The sequence below is a fragment of the Bos javanicus genome, chromosome 19 (assembly GCF_032452875.1).
Source record: "Bos javanicus breed banteng chromosome 19, ARS-OSU_banteng_1.0, whole genome shotgun sequence".
NCBI classification, from domain to species: domain Eukaryota; kingdom Metazoa; phylum Chordata; class Mammalia; order Artiodactyla; family Bovidae; genus Bos; species Bos javanicus.
In genome coordinates this window covers 11,631,180-11,647,166 of record NC_083886.1, presented here as the reverse complement: position 1 = coordinate 11,647,166, position 15,987 = coordinate 11,631,180, and the positions used below count along the sequence as shown (strand labels likewise).

The following is a 15,987-nucleotide window of genomic DNA, read 5'->3' as shown; positions in this document are numbered from 1 at the left end:
GTCACGGGTGTAGAACGCTAGAGCTGAGAAGCCGCGGTGGGTGAGTGGGCCTCTCAGCTGCCACCAGGTCAATACAAGACTTCAGAGCATCTTCCTCCCTGCCACTTTTCTCACAGTGATGTTGCATTTAGTGTCTAGGCAGGAAGGAAAAACCCAAAGGCCACCACTGTGAGCCCAAAGGAACCCCACAGGGAACAAAAAGAACCTGCCTCCTAATTAGGCTGCAGCCTCACACAAGGAGGCCCAGCTGCTCACATGCAGAGCAGTGGAGTGGGTGAGGTAGAGACTGGGCTGGTCACGGAGTTACCAGCCTCCGACACCTTCCCTCTAAGGACCCAGGGCGCTTAGAGCAACCTGTGTCCTGGAATGAAGCCAACATGCCCAAAGTGGGTTCACGGGAGATTAGTCCAATTCACCGTTCTTAAGTGGCCTCCTTGCCAGGCCATCCAAGGGCTAGCAGGAAAGAGGTGAGGGAAGGACAAAAGACAGTGTTTCAGGAAAGGCTTTGTGAAGATCCAGGTTGCCAGAATAGACAGTATCCACTGAAGTGAGCACTAGATTGTTTTCGCTGGGGGCAACTGCTCTGATGGAAACTATTATTATTTTATAACCAAAGTGTATTCTTATACTGTGACTTGCACCATTAAGTGAGAAACAACAGCATGAGCAATTCCGCGTGCCAACTCAAAACACCTATGAGTGCAAACACTTCAGCACTTAGACCACAACACCCCCTAAGAAAGCAACTGTAGGAGGCCTCAGCACATTCCCTAGATAGCTCTGTCATCGATTCAAAAAGCAGCACCCCCTCCCGGCACCCCCCTCATCCCCAGCATCCTACAGAGCAAATGCTGTTACCTTTCTGCCAACACACACAGCTTTGCTGTCCTCTTCTTAGCCTTGCAAATCCAACTCCTGTGTTCCACGTTCTAAAGCGAAACTATCTTGGTATAAAGTCAATTTGCTTAGTGTCAGGCAGGAACAATCCTGTCCACCCATCTCCTTGCCTTTTTGGTTTTGTTTTTTTTTTTTTTTTGGACATCAAGGCCAAGAGAAGCCAAGGGACAACTTTATATTTGCATAGAGCTTTGTGATTTGCAAACCACCCACACATCCATGATCTCATCCAGTCTCGTAACAACCCAATGAGGTAAACCTGCTCCCTCGATACTCAAATAAGGTAGGGCTACCTCCTAGGGCTGTTAGGGCCATGGCATGTAGTAAGTTCGCAACAAGCACTAACTACTTGCCATAGACACAGCAAATATTACTCATTTTATGGGTGAGAAATTGAGACTCAGAGGTTGGACAGCTGATTCCAGGCAATGAGCCCTCTAGGAATCTAGAGAGAGCTGGGAAGACAGAAAGCCTAGTGCAGAGTCTTTCCACCACCGTATCAATACGGACCCTAACTGTTTAAAACCTGACAACTACACGTCTCCATGGAGGCTTAGCTATGTTGATAAGAAGGAAGCCTGAAGTCCCGATTCTGTTCCCAGCTCTCTGCTAGCCCCGGAGCCTTAGTTCTCTGTACCTTTATGTCGCCTTCTCCATAATGAAGGCAGACTCACTTAAAACAAAACAAAAACCCAAACAATGGAACCCCAAGCTTCCAGATGAAAGGCTCTATTACAAGGACGAAGTATCATTTAATTACACTGCTGCTCCAGTTAGTTGCTTCCCAGCTCCTAACTCCCACTGGGTGGATTCTGAAACTGCATAGGAGATTATGTCAAGAGGGGAGAACAGGAGAAACATTCTCTCCCTGAACTTTCTTAAATGGAAGAGAGAAACAAAATGAAAAGAAAGGCCTATTTTCCAGGGAGGGGGCTGGGGCAATGATCTTTCCATTAAGCGGACTTGCATAAGAAATCTATAGATTATTTAACACCGGGGGTGGCTGTGGAATGAAATAAAGGAATCTTTGTGTGATGCCAGCCACAGTTCCCTCGCTCTCCCCGCAGTCAGGAATTTAACCCAGCTCTTTAAATCATCAAGCTCCAATGCGCCCCATCTGTGCATCGGTTGTAACCAATGAAACTGAAGCCTGTGCTGACTTTGGCCCGGACTTGTGAAGGAGGCTTTCTGCCCCAAAACAGGGCAGGAAGGAGGACATCAAGTCTTTTTTTGCTCATCACTTGTTTTCTCCCAAGGCTCAACAAGAGCCATCCATCTGTTTATTTGATCATTTATTGAGCTCTTGACGTGGGCCAGGTTCTGACCCAGAGATACAAAGCTCGTAGGATACGGCTTCAGGAGGAAACGGACGTGTAAGAGCTCCTGGGAGAGAGGGAAGGAGGTAAAGAAAAATGATAGTCCAGTGGTTAAGACTCTATGCTTCAGAAATGCAGGGGTTATGGGTTCAACCCCTGGTCGGGGAACTAAGATCCCATAATAGTGTGCAGCATGGCCAAAAAAAGAAAAATGGATGCTCCTGGCTGAGGCACAGAGGCCTGAAATACCCCCATCTGCATATCCAGGGAAATGCTGCTGGATATGCCAAGAGGTTAGAACGTTACGCAAGGAACTCTACGTCTAAAGCTAGGCTCTGCCAGATCATCTAAGGCCACAAAAAAAGTTAGTGAGACTGCAGGTATGTGCAAGTAAGGCTTTGAAGGTTGAACTTTTCTAACTTCAGGATTTTAAGCAGAGGACGTGCAACACCTGATTTACACTTTGAAAAGATCCTTGTGACTCTTGGAAATGTGCTGTAAGATGCATGAGTCAAAGTAAGGAGACCAGTTAAAGAGCTCATTGCTGGAGTCCAGACAAGGGAAGATGGTGAAAACTGGCCAGATTTGAAATATATTTTTTGAGGGCAGAGCTAACAGGACTTACCTGTGGATTAGATATGGGGACTGAGTGCAGGGGGAGGGGGGAAAGGGGGGCAGTAGTAAGACAGGAATCAACGATGACCCTTTGGCTTAAAACTCAGCATTCAGAAAGCTAAGATCATGGCATCTGGTCCCATCACTTCATGGCAAATAGATGGGGAGACAACGGAAACTGACAGACTTTATTTTTGGGGGGCTCCAAAATCACTGCAGATGGTGACTGCAGCCATGAAATTAAAAGACACTTGCTCCTTGGAAGAAAAGCTATGACCAACCTAGACAGCATATTAAAAAGCAGAGACATTACTTTGCCGTCAAAAGTCCGTCTAGTCAAAGCTGTGGTTTTTCCAGTAGTCACGTATGGATGTGAGAGTTAGACTATACAGAAAGCTGAGCACCAAAGAATTGATGCTTTTGAACTGTGCTGTTCGAGAAGACTCTTGAGAGTCCCTTGGACTGCAAGATCCAACCAGTCCATCCTAAAGGAAATCAGTCCTGAATATTCATTCAAAGGACTGATGCTGAAGCTGAAACTCCAATACTTTGGCCACCTGATGGGAAGAACTGACTCACTGGAAAAGACCCTGATGCTGGGAAAGACTGAAAGCAGGAGGAGAAGGGGACGACAAAGGATGAGATGGTTGGATGGCATCACTGACTCTATGGACATGAGTTTAAGTAAACTCTGGGAGTTGGTGATGGACAGGGAAGCCTAGTGTGCTGCAGTCCATGGGGTTGCAAAGAGTCAGACACAACTGAGTGACTGAATTGAACTAGAACATTAAGCCAGGAACCCTAACTCTAAAGCTAAGCTCTGCCAGATCATCTAAGGCCATGTGCACCAGGCCAAAGAGGTAAGACATCAACTCTGAAGGCCATTACCATCCCCACAGACTCCCTTCTGCTCACCTTACAAGGCCTAGCTCAAATTTTTTCCAGAAATTCTTTTAGAACACGCTCAAAGTCATTGCCCTCTCTTGTTTGAGAACTCAAAACTTGAGTTCTTGGACAACTTGTATGCGTCTCAACTTCTCCATCCATATATGACTGGCATCCCCTACCTCAAAGGCGTCTTAGGAGGGATGAGTGAGATAGTATTATACAGTGTTAGGCAGCAGTCCTTTGTACTCTGAAGGTACCTACATGGTTTACGGTTACCTCCATTTCTTAGGACACACAGCACCTCTCCCTGAAGTTAAAAAGACATCTTGGCTTCCGCTTTCTCTGGAGACTTCTAGGGACAGGACAACTCACATGTTTTTTCCCCTCCAAGCTTGCAGGCCCCCTTCCAAAGCAAAGAGGACTGACTACCTCTCTCTCCTCTCACTGACACAGCCTCCCTGCATCCAAACCTCCAGCCTCAGGGGGTTCCCAGAAGATCCAAGAGGAATCTGGGAGGAGATGAGCCAGTTGACAGGGGAGGAAGCTGTAGGCTGGCTGGAACATGAGGGGCACCGAGGAGCGTGAGCAGCAGAGACCTAGAGGAGGGCAGGTGGGCCCGGGGCCTGGCCTCCGAGGTTCCAGCTCTGGGGTGACCCCAGAGCCTGGGAGGGGCCTCGGAGGAGCAGTTCCAGCCGCAGTCTTGACCTGAGGATCGCTGCCACCAAACGCGGCTGTTGGAGCGGCTCCTCCGCTTCCTGTCAGGCTGGCCAGCTGGACGGCACCGCTAAGAGCCTGCCGGACCTCCCTCCCTCCGGCGGTGGCTACCGAGCCAGAGGCGGGAGAGGGGCGCCATCTTTTCTAGTACTTCTTGGAAACAGATCAAGAACACTGTTTTTTTGTTTTTTTTTTCTTTTTACTTAGTCTGAGTTAGCATAAAAGTTTTTCTCTTTTTTTACTTCAACGATATGAAGTCTATATTCTAAAAGTGTCAAAGTGAAAGTGGTGTCTGACTCTGTAACCCTGTGGACTGCAGCCCACCAGGCTCCTCTGTTCATGGAATTTTTCAGGCAAGAACACCGGAGTGGGTAGCCATTCCCAAAGAATGCTTTTTTTTTTTAATTAGAGGATAATTACTTTACAAAATTGTGACGGTTTTTGCCACACATCAACATGTAGGAGCATGAGGGACACGTATGTCCCCTTCCTCTTGAACCCTCCTCACACCTCCCTGTGCACCCCACCTCTCGAGGTTCCCACAGAGCACTGGCTTTGGAGTCCCTGCCTCATACACAGATACAGCTCCCACGGGCCACCTACAAAGAGACAAGTCCCCCTGAGCTCCTCTTCCTTTTTATGCAGCCTAGCAAAGCTGTTTCTCCTCCCTTGGGAACATAGAGCCAGGAGGGAGGGAGCACCCTTAAGAATGCTGCTTGCAGGAGCCGGGGACTGGACCACCACTGGGAGACTCGGCTGTTTGTTATGAATAATAATCCCCCACCCCAGCTTTAGGGAGCAGCTGCCAAGGCTCCTCAGGGAAAACGGAGTTCCCGTCTTTCTTCTGATTGTGACCAAATGTCATACCATGTTACCTCATGTAGAAGCCCTACAGGGACCACAAACCAGTGGGTCAGCTCTTCACCAAGCCACTTGTGATTCACCCAAAGGTCACCCACTTTAGTAACTAAATCATCTGGTAACCATCCCGGGGAGCTTAAAAGGCAATATTCCCTCTCTCAGCCATTAACTGCCCCTACCTTTCTCTCTCCTACCTACCACCTTTCTTAGAAGTCCTTTCCAAGCAGGCAGCCCCTTACATTGAGTTCATCTGCCAACCCAGGCCAGGCCACCGGGGTGAAAGGCTTCAATCACTCCTTGGCCCCTCTCCCCATGACCTGGGGATGTCAACAGCAATGACACCCACTTTCCAAAGTTACAGATTAAACTAGTACTGTATCCCCCCAACTCCGAGTTCTTTCTTAGTTTTGAGTGAGACAGCCATGCAGATCCGCCCTCCCTGGACAAAAGAAGGAATACAAACGTCCCGGGCCCTTTGGGAGAGCTTGTCCACGTCTGCAAACCCAGAAGCGCCCTCCCCCGAGGTCGGCAAGGAGGGCCTGCAGCGAACATGTACCTTGGAAATAAGTTCATCGTGATTGGCCAAGTGGGCTCTGCAGTGAATGCAGCTGTAGGTGCGGTGGCAAGAAGGCAGATAAGCCTGGAAAGTCTTGGATCTGGTCATCTTCACCATTGGCGCTGCTGAGCCGGGGGTGAACTCTGGGGTGGCCCACGAGGCACTCCCACAGGACGGGTCGCACGGGAAACACCGGAAGACGCAGGTAAAGGCCGTGGTTTGGCGGGGGGTGGGTGTGCGGCAGGCTCCACACACTGGTGATGTCTTCAGAGGAAGGACCCTCAAGCAGAGGTCTCGGGCTGGTTCTCAGCAGCCTGCAGGGCCAAGATAAGTGAATATCATTAGCTAGATGGAGCTGGGCTTCCTGCAAAGCCAGTAGAGTCCAACTGCCACCCGAGAGAGGGCAACATTTACAGCATAAACTGATCCCCCTTCTGTGTTCTTACACTGTGCCAAGATGCCCAATGAGTAAGAAAGAAACCAGTGGAGATCCCACTGTTGCTGCAGTTCTAGAGCTGGAGATTCAGTGTCGCCTCAGGGCTCTCAGGAGTTAATCCCTGCCAACGACCAGCAAACTGGCACGATCACCACCCCCAGGAACCTCTAGACACGGTGGTCCTTTAGTCGCTACATTGTGTCCGACTCTTTTGCAACCCCATGGACTGTAGCCTGCGGGGATCCTCTGTCCATGGGATTTCCCAGGCAAGACCACTGGAGTGGGTTGTCATTTCCTTTCTCCAGGGGATCTTCCCGACCCAGGGATCAAACCTGCATCTCCTGCATTACGGGCGAATTCTTTGCTGCTGAGCTACGAGGGAAAACTCACAGCTCTAGAAAAGGCCAGGCTTAAAGATATGCCACCTACAGCCCCAGGAGAGAACCCCTGGGGTCCTGTTTTCCCGATCCAACCAAGATAAATGACTTTCCTGCAGTCAACAATCACAACGGATTTGTATTCATCTCCAAATACTAGAAGTCCTCCAACAGTTGAAATCACCATCTGAAGAGGCAACAAACCCCAAGTCTCTTTTGCGTATAAAGGAAACACAGGATATAAAGGATCAAGCTCCCGACCAAGAGGATCCCTCATGGCCAGGCAGTCCTTTTGAGAAATGATTCTTGTTGTAATATAAGGGCTTCCCTGGTGGCTCAGATGGGAAAGCATCTGCCTGTAATGCAGGAGACCCAGGTTCAATCTGGGTTGGGAAGATCCCCTGGAGAAGGAAATGGCAACCCACTCCAGTATTCTTGCCTGGAGAATTCCACGGATTGAGGAGCCTGGTAGGCTACAGTCCACGGGGTCACAAAGAGTCGGGCACGACTGAGCGACTTCACTTCGCTTTGCTTCTCTTTGTAATACCTTGCCCAGAAGGAGATGCTCAGCGCATTTGTTTTTAAGTAAGTAAAATGAAGACAACTAACGGCAGAATCAGACTCCTGCATCTCAAATTCACAATAACAGTGAATCTGACCAGAATTTCTCTTCCAACACTTAAACTTTCCATTACTCACCCCACAGTACCAAGCATTTCTCCTACCAAAGCCTCAGCTTTGTGATTCCCATGGGGAGCAAGGTCACAGAGAAAGAGGGGTGGCTCCCGGGGTATGTCGAGTTAAAGGTCTGAGGGCAAAACCCCAAGCTCTGAGACCCACTCTGCTTCTCTGTGGCTCACATACCTGAGGCTTCTGGATCTACCTATTCCCTGGGCTTCACTCTTCACTAACGGGGGTGGTGTTCCCACTTGCCTACCTCCCAGGAGAGCCAGAGTGTTAATTAACGCCTGCGTCATGCTTTGAAGATAAAATTATTTAGAGAGACGGGGGAGGAAGACAAACAAACTCGGATATTCCTTGCTGCATTATGCCTGGGATCCATCTGGATGTTCGGACAAAGCCCGCCAATCAGTCTTTTCCCTCTAGAGCTCCACTGGAACCAAAGCTTCAGAAGGAGAGCCGCCCTCCTCCCTGGCATCCTTCCCACTGCAGCATCACTGCAGGTGAAGAAGGAATTCATAGGGCCTGGACTCCATCTTAGGCCTGTTCATGCTGATCATGCTCGGCCACCTTTCCAATGGATTCTGAACTCTGTGTTTACTGCCTATGAAAACAACAACAGAAGGATAAGACCCCCTCCAGACAAGGGAAGGGGAAGTATCTTGAAGATCGTATCTAGGTTACTCATCGCCTAAGAGAAAACATACACTAATCACCCCTTCCTCCAGATAGGCCATACATTTTTCTGTATCAATCGGAGTGTAACCTCGGGTTTATCGATTATTGGCTAATCATTTGACTGTTTGAGCACATGAGCACATAGCACGTGAATGATGGGGTTATTGGGACTGTATTTTCCTCGGTTTATGTAAGTCTCAAGGAATTTGGAGCGGTGGGTTCAGACATGTACACATGGGGTATAAAAGATTTTCACAAATGCTGGTTGGGGTCCTTGGCTAAGAGGAGACTCTGCCTTGGGCCCGCCAGTGTAATAAACTGCACTCCACTATCTGCATTGTCCTTCTGAGTGAGTTTGTTTCCCGGAACGCGTGGCTACAACACAGGCCTCTAGGGCACTCTATAGCCTCCTGAGTGGCTAACACCCCTGGCCAGCACTAGGCTCAAGGACAGCAGTGGTCACCATCTCTCACCCTGCATGTCCCTTGAGAGCTGAGCCAAGTAAGCTCCATATCCAGAGTGACCAACTGGTCACCTGAAATGTCCAACTGCTGAAGGGGTTCGGACCTAGAGGGGCCCAGGCACAGTGTCTTGGCTGCTCGAGTCTCCCACCGCTAATTTTAAAGAGGACTAATTGGGGACTTCCCTGGCAGGCCAGTGGCTGAGACCTCACGCTCCCAATGCAAGGGGCCTGGGTTCGATCCCTGGTCAGGGAACTAGATCCTACATGCCGCAACTAAAAAGAACCCATGTGCTGCAACTAAGACCCGGCACAGCCAAATAAATTTTTTTTTTTTTTTTAAAAAGAGTCATCAGATTAAACTGAGCATCATAGAAATACTTGAAGAATATGGGAGGGGCAGGGGTAAGAGGGGCTTCCCAGGTGGCTCCAGTGGTTAAAAAAAAAAAAAAGACAGAAAACCTGCCTGCCAACACAGAAGGCATATGAGATGAAGGTTTGATCCCAGAGTCAGGAAGATCCCCTTGGAGAAGGGCACAGCAACCCACTCCGGTATTCTTGCCTGGAGAACCCCATGGACAGAGGAGCCTGGCGGCCTATAGTCCATGGGGTTGCAAAGAGTCAGACACAACTGAAGCGACTCAGCACACGTGCAAGGATGGGGGTCAGAATTCACCTGCTCAGCTTTGCCTCAGTGTGAGGCCTGGCCATAATAGGAGACAACACGACCCCTTGGATCAGAGCCCCCGCATCTCACCCCAAGCTTACTCTGCAAACGCTAAGGTTGAGTGTCCAAACCAAAGCCCACAGTAGACCAAGGCTGTTGGGTGTTGAAGTGTTGCAGGTGGTAGAAAGAGCCAAGGACCCTGCTTGGTGTTCCCTGAAAGATCCTAAAACTTTGCAACACTCCTGTGTCATTCTCAGGAATGGCAGCATTTCCAGGAAAGGAAGTGGTGAAAAGTCAGGGGGTAGGGGTCAGGAACAGGAAAGCCAGGGCAGGGGAAGAAGGCGGGAGGCCTGCCCCAGGCCAGGAGCTCCTGAAGACCAGGGCCCCCGCTGCCCAGTGGAGAGCAGGAGGAACACCAGCTGGCCTGTCCGCCTTTGATCCAAACTTGCGGGAAGGCGAGGGAACAGTGAGCCCTGGCTGCCAGTCTGGGTTTACAGAGCAGCCCCAGAGTCTGTTTCCTTACACACGCAGACAGCTGAATTATGCATTTCCCCAGAGTAGAATTATTTCTTTTCTCACTTCTCTTCTGTAGGAAACCCCCCAAAAAAAGTTCACAGGCAGGGATTTCTGGTTGTGCTCAGCTTCAAATGTGAATCTCAAAACTTACGCAAACCTTTGGAGAAACTGGCATTCATAGTCTGCTTTAAACATGCATGTGTCACATACAAACACAGTCATCCGGCTCAGAACTTAAGAAGAGAAAAACGGACCATACAAGCAACATCGCAGGCTGCCTGGTGCTAGAAAAGCCCCGAACAGCCTTGGACTTTGCTCTACAGTTGCTCTGCTCCTTGCAAAGTCTCCACTCATTCCTAGGAATTGACAGGAACCCACAAAAGGTGACTCCTTCCCCAAGATGGAAAGAAAGAAAAAGTGGCTTGCTGAAATATGAATCTTGTTCAACTGCTGCAGGGCAAACAAGAAGGAATAAGAGGGGGAAAGTGGAAAGTAACGTGAAGGAGGATCAAGAGGGGGGTCCTTGAACCTGAGAAGAAAGGAAAGAATGGGCTGAGCCAGAAAAAGTGAAGAGCTGGAGACCAAAAAATAATCACCAATTACTGTCTCCTCCCCTCTTAAGGCCAAATATTGAAAGCTGCTTCCTTAAAAAGCAGTCCATTTTTTAAAAGGAAGTAAAAAGAAGTCAGTTGTTAGGAAGGAAGATGAAATAGCTTTGTTTTTGTTTTTTTTAAGGAAGAAATTAAGGCTAAAGGGCTGCAGAACTCACTGCATTTTAATCTCTGGACTCTGGTACCTGCTAATGGGGCCACAGGCTCCATGGGGCATCCTGAGTCCACCTTGCTGAACACGTTGTGGAGTTTAAATTGATTTCCAACAATAATCAAATGAGCTCAATATTTAAAAGCCTCAGGGCACGTGTACAAATTAAACACCATTTTAAGCAAAGTAATAATCCATCACAGTAGAAATTAAAGGGAGATTTGCTACCACCTCCAGCTGGCCCCTGCTGGTCGGCGTGGAAAGAAAAGATGTGAACTATTATGATTAAAAACAAAGACCTCAAATACGCCACGCTGAGACCCAAACTCAGAGGGAGCGCACAGCGAACCTAGACATCCCACCTCATGGACTGGGCTTTTCTACCAGAAGCCACGACTGCAGGTGGAATTCAAAACAGAAACTTCTGCGTGTCCCCAGGAGGGAGGGGAAGCAGGTACCGAGCCCTCGGGTAAGTCATGAAGGGACTGGGTAAGTGACAGTGAACAAGGTTGCATCCGATCTCACAGAGCCTCAGAAATGGGGAGGACGGAACTCGCTGGGGGAAGTGACCCCCCCTACCAGCCACAGGACAGGACCACCGCGAGGCGTGCGTCAGTGCTGTCGCTTCATCGTGGGGTGTTGTTCTGCAGGAAGGCAGGCAAAGACGGCCTGGAAAAGAAGTGGGCCCTGCAATCAGAAACTGGTGATAGGGGACTTCCCTGGTGGTCCAGTGGTTAAGACTCCACGCTTCCAGTGAAGTGGGTGTGGGTTTGATCCCTAGTCAGGGAACTAAGATCCCACAGGCTGGCCAAAAAAATAAATTTAATAAAATAAAAATAAAATTGTGAAAATGGTAAACTAAAAAGAGAGACTGGTTCTGCTCCACTGTAGCTGAGGGACTGTGGCAAGTTCTTCAACTCCCCTTACCCCCAGCTTCCCCAGTTCTAATAAAACCGACATACTCAGGGTGAGAAGGATCAAACGAGAGGTATAAGTACATGCACAGCACTGACATACAAAACACCAGAATTGTAGCTATTACTATTTTTAGTGGTCAATGAATTAAAAAAAAAAAAAAAGATGCTGCTGCTTCAAAAAAAGAAGAAAAAGAAAAAGGAGGCCAGAGAGTTCAGAGACAGACATGGTTTTCCTGCCGCTTCATTAGGATTGTCTAGCTTGTCTTCAAGCAAGGTAGATGGTACCACTGGGATCATTGGGATGACATTTCTCTAAACCTAGAGTTCTCCTCTCAAGGTGGTGAGCACACCGGAGGAACCGCAGCAGTGTTCCTTCCCCTAAGGGGCGATTTCCCTCGTGGCCATGCTCACAAAGGCCCTAAAGCACTGTCAGGAACACAGCATCGCTGATGCTCACAGCCCTGGCAGACAGCTGAGTCTCCTTCCCCCCTAAACCCACCTTCTGCATTTCAGCCCGTGTTATGTATTTAAAAAGCAGATTTGACCATCTCATCACTTTCATGTCCTTCATAAAGGCAATACGAGGCAGTGGGTAAACAGATGGATTTTGGATATTTAACAAAAAAAAAAAAAACCAAAACACCTAATTCAAAAAGATCTATGTACCCCTATGTCCACTGCAACACCATTTACAATAGCCAAGATATTGAAGCAAGTGTGTTCACTGATGGATGAATAAAGATGTGATATGTAATATATATATTTATTTATTCATATACACACACAATGAAATATTACTCAGTCATAGAAATGAATGAAATCCTGCCAGTTCCAACTACATGGTTACACTTGGAGGGTATTGTGCAAGGTAGAATAAGTCAGAGAAAAACAAACACCATATGATTTTACGTATATGTCTAAAAACAAAGCAAATGAACCAACATAATAAAACAGAAACAGAGTCACAGATACAGAGAACAAACTGGAGGCTGCCAAAGAGGAGAGGTGTGGGGGTACAAATAAAACAGGTGAGATACAAACTTCCAGCAGTAAAATGAGTCATCAGGATGAAACGTACACACAGAATTCAGTCAGCAATACGGTAATAACTTTGTACGGTGACAGGTCTTACTGTGGCGGTCATTTCATAATGTATGAAAATATTAAATCACCATGTTGTATACCTGAAATTAATATCATATTGTGCAATATGTAATTAATTACAATTCTATTTTTAAAAAGGGCTTTTGGAACCAGACTCCGAGGATTTCAAATCTCAGTTCAATAATTTATTAGCTGTGTGACCTTGAATAACTTAACTCTCTGGGCCTTGCTCTCTTCATCAAAATCTAGGAACACTAATAATGACCTCATAAGGCTCTTATGAGAATTAACTAAGCTAAAACCTATAAAGTACTTAACATATGCACCTGGCATATAGTAAAGAAAGAAAGAAAGTGAAGTCGCTTAGTCGCTCCTTCTCCAGGGCATCTTCCCAACCCAGGGACTGAACCCACATCTCCCGCATTGCTGGCAGACTCTATCAACTGAGCCACCAACGGAAGCTGTCTATCTATATATAAATGCATACATACATATATATATATCTGTATCTGTTGAGGTTACAGCTTAACCATTTTCCAGCTTTTCCATCTTGTACTTATTGTAGGCCCTAAAGGAGGAAATGGCAACCCACTCCAGTCTTCTTGCCTGGAGAATTCCATGGACAGAGCTAGTGAGCTACAGTCCATGGGACTGCAAAGTCGGACACAACTGAGCACAGACGCACGTATTGTAGGAACTCTTAGGAATCCTAAGGAGGATTTCATGCTGCCTTTAAGGACAGGAGGGTAGGCGCTTGTTGACTGACTAGCTTGTTCCAGGAAGAGAGAGAGAAGACCCAACTGGAGGCAATAAACAGGCTGCAGTGGAAAGGGGACAGGTGAGCCATTCTGGGTCTGGGGACAGAAAACAAAGAGACAGAATGGTTGCGGAAAACCTCTGTCCCAGGAGATACCCCTCTCTCTTCCCCGTTTTCCTGATCTCACCAGAATCCTTGACCCTGACCAGGGAGCAGGGGGCCCAGTTTCCCTGGGCTGCCACCTGAGAGAAGAGGGTGGTGGTATCTTCCCCTGGTGAGGAGGACAGGATTAGAGGTGGACCTGGATTCTGTCTTGGTTCTTCTCACTAGCTGCATCGCCACTGGGCAAGCTGCCTGAAAGAGGCTAACAGCACCTACCTCGTGGAGGAGACAAAAGCATCAAATGACATAATGCAAGGGAAGCATTCAGCAGAGCACCTGGCATGTGGCTGGCACTCCGTAACCTTGAGAAGCTGCGATCATCCTCACCAGCAAGAGAGAAAAAAACGCGGGAACGCTTCCTGTTCACGAGACCCGAATGAGCGGTGCTCCTGTCTGCCAGGTTGACTCATGGTGGTTAGAGGGTTAGGCCTAAATTAATCCACTTAAAGGTATACTGTGGTTTAAGCAGGTTCTGGTGGCTTAGCTGGGGATCTGACATTACTGCAGTGTCATTGTGAACAACAGACCACTCCATCACTTCATGCAATGGAAGGTTTCCTCTGCAGTCTGCATTGACTCTACTGATCCCAGGAGGGGGCTGCTACTGAAAACATTATTGAAACTCTGCATTAAAACTGCCACAAGCTGATGTGCAAGGCAAGTGGGAAAAACAATGCTATCACTTCATGGTTAACCACTTTATACCTCTGAACTCAGGTGGTACTTTAAATACATCTAGTTGATGAAAAATAAATAAATAAATAAACCATTTGGATATTCAGGAAACCACTCGTTCATAAACAAAACCAACCATTCATCTCTATGTTGGATACAGGGTCTAGTCTTGATTTCAGGGGGATTATCTGTCAGATGATAATCCTACATGATCTCTAGGATTCCTTCAGCTCTTAAAATCCTGATTTCATGTTGTAATGATGTCTCTGCCAGCTGAACACTGCCCCAGAGTAAACTGCCCACCCACCAACCTTCTGTTTTGCGAGGTCACAGAAACATGCCAGCCTCACAAAGTCCACTGGCTCAACAGTGCTTTGCAACATCTGTTAGCAAAACAATATATTTACCACATGGCCCTTAGTTCAGCACTCTGCCTGGGAGGCCCCCATGTGAGGCTAACATCTGTTAGAACACCTGCATAGAGAAGAGGCACTTCCTCTTGAATATCCTGAAACTTGAAAGTAATTTACTAGTCATTACATACAAACAGCTGTTGCTAGCTGCCTAGGAAGAGATCAGATATTACTTTGGGTTGTTTCTACAACTCTAACCAAATACGATCTGTCTGAAGATTCATTACCAAGCACGTTTGGCTCAAGTTCATTGATGGCTCCCTTCTTTTTCTTATACAACATCAAGATCCAAAAAGGATTTAAGGGGGCTTTACAAAAGCACAAATCATACAATACTATTGAAATAGATTAAGAAATTAGGGTTGGAAGAATTAAAGAACACAAAGAGAGTTAGGACACAAACGCATGCTATTAAATTGCTAAAGATTTACTGAATTTCCACTGCAAATTTGGCTTTGAGCTCCCCAGGAACCAAGGCAGGAAAAGAAAATACCAGCCGTATTTCCTATGAAATAAAAGCATCTTGGTTGTTCAGGATACAGATTCTCTGAGAGACATTTCTCCTCTGGGTGGTTGCAGGAGACAATGAGCAAGCCAGGGGATAGAGCCCCAGTGGGTCAGCCCTTTCCACCCCGGAATTCTCTTGCAAGTCTCTCTCAGAGGCCCCTCCATGAAAATGGACAGCATGAGGAACACTGAAGGGCGATTCAGTAACTGGGATTCTACACGGGGTCAAATGAGGGCGGCCCAAGAACGTGGCTTTCGGATGGTCTGGCTGGATCCAGCGATATCGACTCTCCGGAGGAATGGGAGAGCTACACAGCCTTCTGGCAGCGCTCCACGAATATCATTTATCACAACCAGGCTTTTGAGTAACAAAAATATGGGCAGCCTCCAACATGCCAAGTCCAAACACTAATACTTTTGAATGCTAGCACTTATTTGGCCCTGGTGCTGCATTCACTCTCTCGCTGGGCTGTTTTTTTCCCCTGAAACTCTCCCTTACAGGCCTCTCTTGCCTCTCTGAGCCTCAGTCTCCCTGGCAGCTCTTCCATCCTCCTCCTTGGAGGAGCTTCCACCATATATGCCTGCCTGCCTGCCTGCCTGCCTGCCCTCTCCCCTCCCCCTCCAGCATTCTCATCCACACTCAAGTCTTCTAAATACCTTTCTGGATTCCTTTCTTTCTTTAATATTTATTTATTTTTATTTATTTGGCTGCACTGGATCTCAGTTATGGGATCTACTTCCCCGACCAGGGATGGAACCCAGGCCCCCTGCAGGGGAAGCGTGGAGTCTTAGCCACTGGACCACCAGGGAAGTCCGTGGATTCCTCTCTACAGGGACCCCTTTCTGGCTCCTAGGAAAGCGCTTCAAATTCCCAAAGCCAGCACCATCTCTCACCCTCCCCCGGCTCCGATCCCCTGTCCCCGTCTTCTGTCCCCTCCTCTTGGAGGCCCAGCTGCCCAGGCAGGAAACACCCTTTCTTCTCTCTCCCTTCTGTCACTCACACACACCCCGTCTGTCCCCTACACAGC

At 47.9% G+C, this 15,987-nt stretch overlaps 1 protein-coding gene across 6 annotated transcripts in view; it reads right to left on the bottom strand.

Moving 5' to 3' along the window:
* Positions 1 to 15,987, bottom strand: part of YPEL2 (yippee like 2) — a 63,780-nt gene that overhangs the window by 33,816 nt on the left and 13,977 nt on the right. For 2 of the 6 annotated variants that reach the window (XM_061390181.1, XM_061390182.1), the window contains one exon: positions 5,848 to 6,161. In XM_061390181.1, coding sequence (XP_061246165.1) covers positions 5,848 to 5,964 — 117 coding nt within the window. In that variant the 5' untranslated portion in view covers positions 5,965 to 6,161. Of the gene's footprint in view, positions 1 to 5,847; positions 6,162 to 13,640; positions 15,860 to 15,987 lie in introns of those variants that run through there. The other 4 variants (XM_061390183.1, XM_061390180.1, XM_061390184.1 and 1 more) reach the window with 4 other exon arrangements.